Genomic DNA, 12285 nt, shown 5'->3' with positions numbered 1-12285 from the left:
TCCACACCAGGGCAGCTAGAGTTAACTCTGCGGGACACCCAATCTTGCGATCTTTTCGGTTGGACGCTCTACCTTTGTAATATAACATTTGCGTCGATGCGGATGACGTAGGCACATCATCTAGTCGGAAGGTCGCCACTGAAGTTGCTGGTGAGATATTTCTGGTTCTAGAAACGTCGACATGATGCCAATTATGAATCCCCCTGACTTTGTCTAAGATTTAAGTTCTTGAGGTGCTGCGCATATTATTTGAATATTTCAAGACCACAGCCTTCTAAAAACTTGTGTGCTTCGCAATCGAGAGGGGCCAAAAAACCTCGTTCTGCTCTCAAGGGTGTCGAGTCTCAGCAATGCCGAACCGGCGAAATATTTCAGAGCCAACCACCCCATTATTTCTTCCTATAGATCTCCCAACGGGGATTTGTGAACTTCTCCCATTACCAAAACCTCTTGATTCCGAGCGCTTGGTAACATCCGGCTGCAAAAGCATAGCCAGAAATACGGAGCCTCAGCAGGGAGCTCGTAATACCTCCACTCAGGAGGCTTCAGCAATTTCACTCCGAGATTAGAACTCAAGGATTACGAGATGTGAAGGGCTGTAGCAGAATTGATTCAATTGTACTAGGCCAACATGCAGTCTACAACAATCTTGAGGAAAGAAAGAAGAAGAGACAAGAGTCGGTCGCGGTCCTTAAGAGTGCTGGTCCCGTTTCGGATAGAATCCTCTAGAACCTCGTGATGGAATCGCTTTGAATCCTCCTGCCAAGACGGTGTCCGAAGGTTTACCACCGGGCTCTGGCCCGTCATACGAGACCTCCTTTGACCAAACCCGCAGATGGAAAAATCCGATCGGTACGTTCTCTTAGAGAGCCAAGATATAGAATTTCAGAATAACCGTTATTGTAGGACCAGGCTTGACTCAGAAGGATCAGACCGGAAACATGACCGCTTCATTTAGTCAGTCATACAATTTGTCCTAGCTCCACTTTCTTCTACCTCCCTCTTCCTGCTGTTGCTGTTGCTGTTGATCTGAATAACTTTATAATTTGTTGCTTTTTTGCCGGCCACTTCCTCCGTCCTATTGGTCATGTTCTTTTCCTGCCTGTTCATCAACGATGTTCCGACACGCTTTCCCCGGTTGATCAACTAAATTCAGGCACCAAATGTCGGACGTCCAATTGTGACAGCCAGATTGAATGCGGAGGTGAGCAGCGATGACTCAAACAGCTCATTTCATGACGCCATAAGAAACACTCGCGCCACGCACCTTCCTATCGCTTATGACCCGTTTTGGCCTACATTGAGCGTATCGGATGGGTGTCAGTTTGATTCCCGGTCTTTGATCGCCAACGCTAATTTCAAACCAAAATGTCGAACGTAGAGTGATCTTAAGCTGTAGCCTTCTCGACGTTGTTATGAGCTGTAAATCGTGGGCAAAAGGCGACAGCAAAAATCGCGAGGAGGAGCTTACGTTCAACCCCCATTTGGACGCTAGCGGCAGTGAACGGACATGAAAAGAGGTCAAAACTACAGCTGGCCTCGGAGGGTATCAGCTCAGACTGCGGAGGTATGAACGGTCTCCGCTATCCTTGGCAGCAGAGAATGGACATGAGGCGGTGGTTAAACTACTCCTCACCGCGAGGATAGGCCGCTCAGAGCACATTGCTACTCCAAGGTGGAGAATGGAGTAGCAGCCAACGAATGATATTTAACTTTTCTCATCATGATTATGATTGGTCAGTTGTTACTTTCTCTCTACTGGAGGCACCCCACATTAAAAACACTCGAGATATCCGTCTCCGAGGTCTACCTTGTTCTCATCCAGGAATTACTAGTCCTCGAGAAGCTATGCCTGTAGGTAACGTCGTGTCTGACCGTGGTGGTAGCTCTAGGGCTTAATATGGTAAACGTAAACTTGATTAAACATCTTAATAATACCGTCACCAATAATGCCCGAATCTACAAGCTATTCTCCTCAATGAGGCGGATTATGACGTCGTTGATATTATCTTGTTCGGCCTCTTCATCATACCATCCGTCCAGCCCTGGACTTAGATAGGGCCCTACTTTGCGGCTATAGAGACACGTGGTCATAAGTCATGACGTATTAGAAAGGTGGAGATTGCCCCATATATAAGGTTTGGATAACCTCATCACAGTCGGACTATTAGCCGCGGAGGTTATCATAAGTTATACTACATCCATATTTGTGACCGCCGGTTTACGATCACGACCTAGCGTATATTTAACCAATGGAGCAGACAGCATACACAGCTGAAAACAAGCGATCGCCCGAAGAGACCGAGGCTTGGATTCTCGGGAGCGGGACTTCATCCCTCGCGTCGGCGCTTTACCTTATCAAGAATGGTAAGGTTCCCGCGAACAATGTGCATATATTGGATTCTCATGGCTCGGTGGGACAAATTCTCCATCAAGTGGGAAATCCTTCTAGCGGATACGATCAGTTTGCGGGTTGTTTGCCTGTTCCAATCGGCGCTCCATTGAAAGAGCTCCTTGATTCTATCCCATCAGTTAGGGTCCGGGGGCGGAGCGTACTCGATGAAATACAGTCTGCAGAGGTAACCCGAAAGTCCGCAACCAAAAACTGCGGCACATCCTTCCTAGTCCAAAAGGATCATACTTTTCAGAATATTCCCACGCATTCGTTGAACTTGAGCATTAAACATCGACTGGCTCTAGTAAGACTTGTACTCAAGGGAGAACGACGTCTAGGGAGGGGCCAGATAAAGGACTTTTTGCCGAGCAGCTTTTTCCAGAGCACCTTTTGGGCTATCTGGTCTGCCCAGTAAGTTACAACGCCATGTTGTATTCTACAATTTTCATGCCAACTTGTCTAACGGAGAAATTATGAAAAGATTTGGTTTTCAACCATCGCACAGTGCAATTGAATTAACGCGTGCTCTCCGAGAGTACCTATGCGAATTCCACAGCCTAGCCATATTGAGCTGCCTCGATATTACAGGGTACTACCAACATGAGTCTATATATCTTCCAATCTACTTTTATCTCCGGAGCCTTGATGTGGACTTCCGCTTCGACATTAAGGTCAGGGACATCGAGACAACTCCCGATAATGACCATCACACCGTTTCGCGCCTGCATCTGATTCAACACGGATTCGAAATGCACCAGGACATCGGTCCGCATGACATTGTCATCGCTACTCTAGGATCTACCGTTTCAGGCTGCACGACTGGAACGCACAAATATCCGCCTGATTTGCAATCGATCGAACCGGCCGAGCAGCTAGACGAGAACTGGTCCCTATGGCTGGAGCTTAGATCCAGACATAGCAAATTTGGCAATCCGTATAATTTCTGTACCCATCAGTCCCAGTCAATACTGGAATCCTTTACAATCACTACCGAGGATCTCGCCTTTTTCAAACACCTTAGTTCCCTGTCGCGTTTCTCGTCCGCTGCTGGAATATACGTCATTTTACGAGAAAGCCGGTGGAGGCTTAATTTATGCATTCCCACACAAGAAGTCTTTCGACACCAACCTCCCAATGTGCGCATTCTTTGGGGCTTCGCTCTCTTCCCTGAGAGTAAAGGGGACTACGTGAAGAAGTCAATGCTCCACTGTTCAGGTGCAGAAATTATGTCTGAGCTCCTCCATCATGTCAACTTCCCGTCTGAGCTGCTTGCTCGACACACTGTGCTCGTCCCCCGTGTTATGCCACGAATGAGTTCCCTTTTAGTCGGTCGCTCCCCGGACGATCGCCCCCAAGTTATTCCGCAAAATACCTCCAATATTGGACTAGTAGGGCAATTTGTTGAGCTCCCGCATTACACCAGTGTGGACGTGAGCTACGGTGTTCGTTCAGCGGAAATGGCCGTCTCCCAGTTGATGAATCTTCATATGCCTTCGGTCGTATCGAAGTCTTCATTTTCGACGCTGCTAAAGATTTTGCTGTGGAGCTGAACTTTGCAAGGTTGTTGGGCGTGTGCTGGACTTTGCTTAATCTACAGCTGCTTTGAACATGGCTGTTTTTTAATCCATCGTCTGTTTTTCCGCCACTGGCTCGGCTTTGTCCCACCTAGACCTCGCCACGACCCGAGCGTGACCCTGACGACCCGGACCGCGACCCGGACCACGCAGGTTTTAGGGTCGTAAGGTTAGACCCTGAATGGGATAAGGCTAGGGCCATAAAAGTCGCGAACCTACCCTCAGGGTCGTCAAACAAGGCAAACATTGGAAAGTCACGCGGAGCATAAGTTATGTAGATTTTGTCTGTATTTTTGAGTATCTCACTTACAGTACTTAGAGGAGTAGTTTCTTAATTTGGCAATGTAGAATGAATTAAACCAAAACAAATCAAACTAATGAATCAACCGAAAAGAATGCCCGAATCTCGAATTACATATTAGACGTTTCATACCCATCTAGCAACCTTCAGCGCTTACGGACTCTGCCTGACACTCGGTGCTGTATCTCTGGCAGAGGCATTGCTTCCGACTCTTGACCATCGTCTTCCTCCTCATCACCTCACACATAGTCGGCTATATTACTTATACGTCTTTTGCCGAGTGCTTTTGCGGACGGACCCTGCGCAGCCTGCGAGGTTGGTAGGGTCTGCGAGATAGCCCTGGGCTGGGACCTGGCTCGGGGCTGTGTCGTAGACGCTTCATCCTCTTCATTGTCGCTAATTGGATCAACAGAGAGTTGCTGCCGTATTCTCTCTTCCTTTGCAGCCTGTATCTCCTGAGCCGAAAGATATTCAGAAAGCATTATTCGCTCCTCTTCATGAATCTCAAACCGTGATGTACACATATACAGCATAAGATCTGAGATTGTTTGAGGTTGAAGAGAGCCTCGACGATAATGACAGATATCTCGTGCAGAGTTAAAAAGCCGCTCTACTCCTGCACCACTAGCTGGGATAGAGAGCACATCGCGAGCAAGCCTTGCCATCGTAGGGAACTTATCTTGATGATCTCTCCACCAGGTCAGAGGCTGGGCATTTGTGACTATATCTAAAGGACAAGTCAGTAATTGCTCAAATAGAGATCAAGGGATACTTACTGCTATCAAGATACCTTGTAAGCTCATCTGACTGTGCTGGCTGTGAAATTTGAGACTGCTGCGACTCATCTAGAGCACAAGCTAAATCAAATTCATCCGGTATCGAACTTATAGTCGGACCACCTAACCTTTGATGGTCCTCGGCAAAACTCTCAGAGTACGTCTCGAGGAAGGACTCAAGGCTCTGGCGATAGGCTGCTCGGTAGTCGACCCCAGATCCTGGGTCTGGATCCCAGTCGGGAGTCGAGAAGAACTTGAGTTTATCCTGTGGAGAAAGGATTGTGCCAACTGCGTAGAGATGACTGTCAATCTTGTCGGTGTCTCTGTAGTAGGCTGAGAGCTTGAGTTTTGCTGCTTCGAGGGATATAAGCATCACCTGCTTCCAAGCAACCTTCTTCCGTCGAAGCTGGTTAATCGACTTTTCAAGATGATCAAATAGCTTGTTGTAGACCTTGAAAACCCGATGGATAGTGACATTCTTTGTTTTGCACAAAAGCGTTGTGAATCGGTGAAAAGGCTCAAGAATACAAAGGAGATAATCAACCTGCCGCCACTGCTCCTGGCTTAAGGAAAAGTGGCCTTGGTCATACTGGGAGCAGAAAGCATCGAAGGCCTGCTGGAGCTTCTTCGCGCGTGCGAGCATTAAGAATGTAGAGTTCCATCGAGTAGTAAAGTCCTGGATTGGAACTAGCTTTTTCTCTCTTGCCTGCAGGTTGTAGAATGACTCCTGGCGCTGATGACTTGCATTAATATAAATCGCAAGGTTTCGGACTTAAGGAACAAATTAGGTTATGAATCGGAATTAAGTTAAGACGTCTTACCTTGCTTAGAGTGTGAACAATCCCTCTTTCCTGCTGCGTCGCCCGCAGAGCTTCTACCCGATTATCAGACTATGTTTGCTCAGCCCCATCATTCTTTGGAATAGCTTTCATCTTCCCAAGAAGACTTTTTAGGCTAATCTGGATCACATGTGCAATACATGGTACCCGAATGATAGCGACGTCGCTCGAGGATTGTAGACCTTCAATCGCCTCGTTGACACTCTCCATAAGAGTTTTGTTGTTTGAAGCGTTGTCGGTAGTCACCGAAAGCACTCGATTCGTGATCTGATGCTGTTGTAGCAAGTCGAAAACCACCTCACTCAGATTTGCACCAGAATGAGCTCCATGTAAGGACTGAAATCCAAGTAATATCTCACGGTACTCCCAGTCTTTGTCAATGAAGTACCCAGTGATAGCCATAAATGCCTGTTTAAATGGAGATATCCAGCAATCAAAGGCAAGTGATAGCTTAGCACCAGAAGGGCGTGTCTGAAGGATAATCTTTTGGTTCTCACGGACTAGCTCTCGAAGCTGCCGGCGCATAGTTTTAGCGGATGACATCTGGCATTGATGGTGCAAGCCGGGCCTAAGAGATAAGATCACGGAACTCAGAGTGTTCAAGGAAAAGGAACGGAAGATGTGACACAGTAAGAAGCTTCGCAAGCTTCTGTTGCCAATTACGAGCATCAAATGTTCGTACGGGTGTATTCTGAGCCTAGGCGTAGAAGTAAGTTAGTAAAATAAAGCCGATAATAGGGTGCTGAACATACAGCATGCTCTAATGCCAGCTTGATATTTGGCTTCTGCCTTTTGGCTAGGGCAGCTTTCCGACAAGTCACCCCATTATAGTGCTTGTTCATTGAAGTTGTTCCGCTATGAGCCCAACGAGGGTGATCAAGAACCTTCTGACATTACTGGCACATAACTCCTGGTTTCCCATTTCTGTCTATGGCGACCTGGTCAAAGTATTCCCAGCACTTTGCGCGTTTCCCATCCCAAGTCATCCGTTTCTTCCTCACAAAGTCGGTCTGAAGCCACCAAGTCACAAATTCATCACTCATTTCTGGAGAATATAGAATGTATGTTCTGATCCGGTCCGGGCAAACGCGTTTAAGGCATTCGGGGGCTTTCAGAGGCTCGTAGACGGTCTGTTGGCTTCCGGAGGGGATGGGGGAGAAAAGCTGAACTGGTGTAGAATTAGCAACGTATTCAAGGAAATCCGAAGGTGGCGCATCATGTATAGAGGAGAGGAATATATCAGATGACTGAGACATGATGAAGCTGTGTATAAGAAGGAAGGACTTACTGAGATTTTCTTTGGTGTTAAGCGAAAGGACTTATGGGTAGATGTACATGCTGATTCTGCATTATCTGATTGTTTGCTTGATAGATCACATCTAAACCCCGCTTTTTATTCAAATCCTCAAGCTAATTGGGTGACCCTCAGGGTAGTCAGTGTTGAAATATCCCGGTTACTGGGATAATCATGGGGGCTGGGATCACGTGCATGCCTATATACCTGTTCACCAGTCTACTTGTATCTGACACAATCAACTCCCCTCAACAACATGAACACTGAAGCATCACTTATAAATCAACAGTCAGGGTGACCTTCAGGGTAGTCAGACTGACCGTGGGAGGGAATTTCCTATCCCGAATCCCACTCGAATATTATAGCATAGGATAGGATTCCCATAGGATTTCCCCTTCATTGCGATAGCCACGGTCCTTCCTAGCTCACTGACTAGGTTTTCAAGACCATCACCGCAGGAGTTAGGATAGTGTTTAAGTTCTGCGGAATGTAGTGCAACTATCGCATACATTCGAAATATATTTCCGCATCCTTACACACCAATTTCACCAACTTTCTATAAAACACACCATAACAATACCTCTTAGATAGAAAAGAGGGCAAGTTTAGTATTACCAAGCCAGAAGACGTATTCAAAAGACTTAATTCAAAGAATTACATAGGGGGTGGATGAAAATTGATGGAATCATATACATACAGAACATGTATAAGAAACAGTAATATATAATGATATGTCAGCGAATTTATTCATCCTAATCAGGAAAGACGTAAAAGAATTATGCAATTCAGGGTAGTCAGGGTCGTAGTCAGGGTGACCTTGACGAGATTTTATGACCCTGAGGGTCGATCCGGGTCGTAAGGCTCGGAACCGGAATCGTCCAGGTCCGGGTCGCGAGTCGGTAGGAGGGACCCAATATCAGGGTCGTGGTGAGGTCTACTTCGAGCCTGGAAAAATACTGCCACGCCCGCAGAATGATAATTCCACGTTCCTTGGCGGAATCGAGCGAAATGATTGGTTAGAAATGCGGCGACAGTGAGGTTGGCGACGACGAGATCGAGGGATCAAACCCAGCAGAGGCCAATTTATTTTTAGTTACTTGCTCGTCATTTCCTTCGCTACCAAAATTCTCTTCAAGACCTTAACTTCTTCGATTCAATATCAAAGCGACCTACCAGCTTCCCTTGACCATTTGATACCGCCTTGAAGTCTTAGTCTCCCGGTCTGCAGCGCTACGCGAACGCCATAATCCTCGCCGTATTATCCCCCGACCGATCCCTCCTCTGCCTCGCCTTTTCCACCAACGACGACAATGTCAACACAAGCATATCCCGAAAGTCCTCTCCCAGATCATCCTTCAATTCCAATACACCCCCTTTCCCAGAACCAGGCAACGCGCCCGCATAGACCGCATGTACCTCAAACGGGTTAGAGCTACAAAGCTCCAGATTCAACGCGTCTGCTTTCTTTGGATTCCGATCTAGTTCCGCCGCCCTGCGCCAGATGAAACTTCGTTCGCCGATTTTCATGCTGTCGTCGCTTGCTTCGAGGGTTCGTGGCATTGCCCATTGGTAGCATCCGCTCTGCGCAACTAAGAACATGGTTGATTTGGACCCGGTGCGTGACTTGAGAGTTATCTTTGACGGGCGGAATTTGTTGAAGATGCAGGAACCGAGGATCGTGCCGTGCTTCGAGGCCCCAGAGTGCAGGGTAATTTCTGTGTCGTTGCTCATTGTTCCGCTGATGTGGATGAAGTATAGCCCTTCGTTTTTGGCGTTTTCGGGGAATATGCGCATGTTTACGCGGAGCGGTCCGAGGCGGGTGAAGACCAGTGTTGAGTGCTTTGGGTGCTTGTGTTCTGGCACGATGGTTGAGGCTTCACTCGTAGAGGTTATTTTTGTTGAACTGCTCGCAAGGGACCAAGTGTCGTTTGGGGAGGCTTTGATATCTTCCCGGGACATATTGAATTGAGTGATCAAAGCTGTATGATGTATCGTCGCAGTGGTTGCTAATTCGTGACAAGCATCCAATAATCAAAGATCGAGAAATGCAAGCAATTGTATCAGTAGGCATCTACATCGAGGAAGCATGCCTGTTTTATCTGCAGATCACCAAGCCTCTTCCATCATGCCGAACCGTGCACAGCCCCCGCATGGCGGAGTATATCCCTCGTATCCCTAGAGCAAAAACTAACGTGGCGCCATTCTCCATGTGGAAATCCGTATCTCCGCTTACCCAAAATGGGATTGTACATCTCCCATTGGCTTGTGCCGGGTTCAGTGGATACCCTCCCAATGTGGTAGTGATAGTTCATGCATCTCATCAGCCTCGTCCTAACCACTTTCAGCAACGGATCTCTCATTGGTTTGCGGGAAGTGCTGGATAGATTTTTTTTACTTGGAAATCGTTGCGAGAGAAGGAATATAAAGAGGTGTCGTTTCTCAGTTCACACACACAATTTATTAACGCCCGGCGGCTAAGCCGAAAGGGCAACTATCGCTGATCTACTATACATGTCATAATATATACAGTACTGTGTCTCTTTAGAGCCCATACATAAAACCTTGCCATATATGTCATTTCCAACAAGCAGTGTCGCAGCGGATCCTCGTGGGTTAGTAATTTTGTTAGTAGGCTGGCTTGAAGGCGCTTCTCCAAGTGTTCAACATCCTATCTTCGGCAGTTGAAGCGCGTCTACCATCTGTAGCACGAGGTGGTTGGTGAGTTAGATCGGCGAAAGGGTGGTGATTTACGTTCGTCGGCATGGTTAGGTGGCCTCGAGTCGGCCCGTGGCGATGGCGAATCGTATTGAGGCCCGTACCGCCTCTAAGTTCGGCGTCCACTTCTGATCATCGGAAGGCGACTTTCCACCTAGGAAGAAGGATATATTTCCTCGGTGAGTGTTGGTACATTGTAGTAGTTCCGTCCGGTGCGCCGTCCACTTTTGACATCGAAAGAGGAAGTGCTCCACGTTCTCTCTCGCTTGTCCACACGCACACTGGTCCGTGTCTGCTACTTTGATTCGATAAAGATATCCATTGAGTCTTGCCATGCCGGTTCGGAGTTGAGCCAGCACGCTCGCTTCTTTCCACGATAATCGGTCATACAGCTGCCGGGTGTGTTTGCCTGGGAGTGCTGCATCAACTCGTTTTGCGTGTCTCCCTATGTCCACTGGCAGGTCATTGCTGGGAACTGCTTGGGACCGTGCGATATTCAGTGTTGTTGACTTCATTCTCGGGACGCGTTCTTGCGGGAGAGCATCTTCTTGTGTCGCGGCTCTGGCCTGTTCTTTAGCCAGACCCCGCAGTTTATTGTCTTCGCTCGTGGAGATCCACCGGATATTGATCTGGTTTCCATTTCTCCGTAGTTTTCTCATCAACTTGTACAGTTGGCAGACGAATTCCTGGCCTGACTGTTGTCGAGGATTCTTAGTGTCAGAGCCGCCGCTTTCAAGTATTGATTTGTATTACTAGGACGCTTGATAATACATTGTAGAGGTGGCAGCACGTCTACCTACATAGACCCTCTACCTTGCATCCCCTTCGATCCTTATCCGCATCCTTCGCGGGGCACAGCCGGTTCCGCAAGTCAATACCAGTTTGCACCTTAAGCCTACTTCCATAGCGGTCTTAAGACTCCATCCTCGATAGCCATCTTCAAAATCCTATTCTCTCAGTAGACCGACACGCGCGTCCGTCCTCTCGAGCCATATAGAAAGTGTCGTATCTGCAGTCCGCCCACCCAGTCTTCCGTCGCTTCCATTATATGCTGCGCCCCGCAGATTGTCAAATCCGTTTCGCGCTACCTTGTAAGATCTCTCCGACAAGGCCGACCGTGTCTCGCAGGAGTTTGCCCGGTTGTATCCTCTCTGTACCCAGAACAGCCAAGCAACACATCGTTGTCCCTCCTACTAACCAAAGTACCTCGTCGTTCTCTGTGTGGGTTCAAGCATGCTGGATCGTGCCGTGTCGTTCGTCTTTTTGATTTTGACTCTGTCGTTTCTGTATCATCGGACCCAGCGATATCCTCCTTTCAACAGAGCAGCCCGAAAGCACCCCAAGGGTGTCCTATCCCACGACCCTAGTGTCCACTGATTGTAGGATCAGTTTCGCAGTCGTGTGTCGGGTGGTTTTCAAAGTGTTCCCTTGTCGCCTGTGCGTGGGGCCAGGACCTCTGACCCCTGACCCCTGAGCTCTCGCTCCAGCCGTAGCCCTAGCCAGCGGACAGTGCTGGCCGGTGGTGACTCTTCTTAGCTCTGCAAATACCATCCAGGCAAGGCATTCACAGGTTCCCAGCCGGCACCACGGGGAGGTGAGAGTCGTCGCCGGCCCGTTTCTCAGTTCAGTGGGTTAATCTTTCACCATTCTCTCCCAGAATTCTCAAAATTCTACTGCTTCACACTGCACGGTTATCCTAGTTCAAGATAGCTACTACCACGTACACCAAGTTCAACGCCGACACGGAGGCTATCGAGGTCGCCAAGTCCTGTGTTGATGGTATCCGTGGAAAGACGATTCTTATCACCGGCGTCAATCGGGGCGGACTCGGGTTTTTGGCCACGCAAGCCTTCGTGAGTCCTCCGACGAAAGAAAGAATAGGCAACTCTTCTAAATCAAATAGGCCTCACAATCACCAGCCACTTTGTTAATCACCAGCCGCAGCCCAGCCAAAAGGGACGAATCCATCAACGCTCTAAAAACAGAGCGTCCCAACGTAACCTACCGAGGTCTGCAAGTAGACCTCTCAACCCCACAATCCGTCCGCTCCGCGACAGCCAAAGTCCTAAACTGGACCAAAGTTCAGCGCAGGCATCTTCGGAGACGAAGAACGAATCGTAAATGCCGACGAACTCGAAATCCACTTCGCAACAAACCACCTTAACCACCACTGAACACTCCAAGCACGTTTCGACATATCTCAGCATCGTATATTGCACATTGAATAAGCCCCCTGTCAATTTCCAAAATGATTGGATTCAGATTATCAAGCCTTGTTGCCTGCTGGAAAAATACTAGTTTGATCTGACAGGCACCTGCAGTGCCTGAGGCATATACTCCGATCGCACACCAATCAGTATACTCGCACAGATCAATAACAGTCGGCAATAA

The 12285-nt window shown here is 48.1% G+C and overlaps 3 protein-coding genes across 3 annotated transcripts; 1 reads left to right on the top strand and 2 right to left on the bottom strand.

Moving 5' to 3' along the window:
• Window positions 1–2252: 2252 nt before the first annotated feature.
• On the top strand, window positions 2253–3945 carry N7532_002359 (oleate hydratase; the record flags this gene model as incomplete). Its single annotated transcript, XM_056614853.1, has 2 exons — window positions 2253–2806; window positions 2901–3945. The coding sequence occupies 2 exons, from the start codon at window positions 2253–2255 to the stop codon at window positions 3943–3945; spliced, it is 1599 nt and encodes a 532-aa protein (XP_056477825.1).
• Window positions 3946–8409: 4464 nt separating this feature from the next.
• On the bottom strand, window positions 8410–9138 carry N7532_002358 (uncharacterized protein; the record flags this gene model as incomplete). Its single annotated transcript, XM_056614852.1, has 1 exon — window positions 8410–9138. One exon carries the CDS (start codon window positions 9136–9138, stop codon window positions 8410–8412), a length of 729 nt encoding a protein of 242 aa, XP_056477824.1.
• An 806-nt stretch (window positions 9139–9944) lies between these two features.
• Window positions 9945–10553, bottom strand: N7532_002357 (uncharacterized protein; the record flags this gene model as incomplete). The annotated part of the gene is made up of 1 exon (XM_056614851.1): window positions 9945–10553. One exon carries the CDS (start codon window positions 10551–10553, stop codon window positions 9945–9947), a length of 609 nt encoding a protein of 202 aa, XP_056477823.1.
• Window positions 10554–12285: the final 1732 nt, after the last annotated feature.

The sequence above is a fragment of the Penicillium argentinense genome, assembly GCF_028826775.1.
Source record: "Penicillium argentinense strain IBT 30761 chromosome Unknown utg000003l_segment0_segment0, whole genome shotgun sequence".
Classification (NCBI taxonomy): domain Eukaryota; kingdom Fungi; phylum Ascomycota; class Eurotiomycetes; order Eurotiales; family Aspergillaceae; genus Penicillium; species Penicillium argentinense.
The sequence above is the reverse complement of the archived record's forward strand: the minus strand, read 5'-3'. Positions and strand labels throughout refer to the sequence as shown.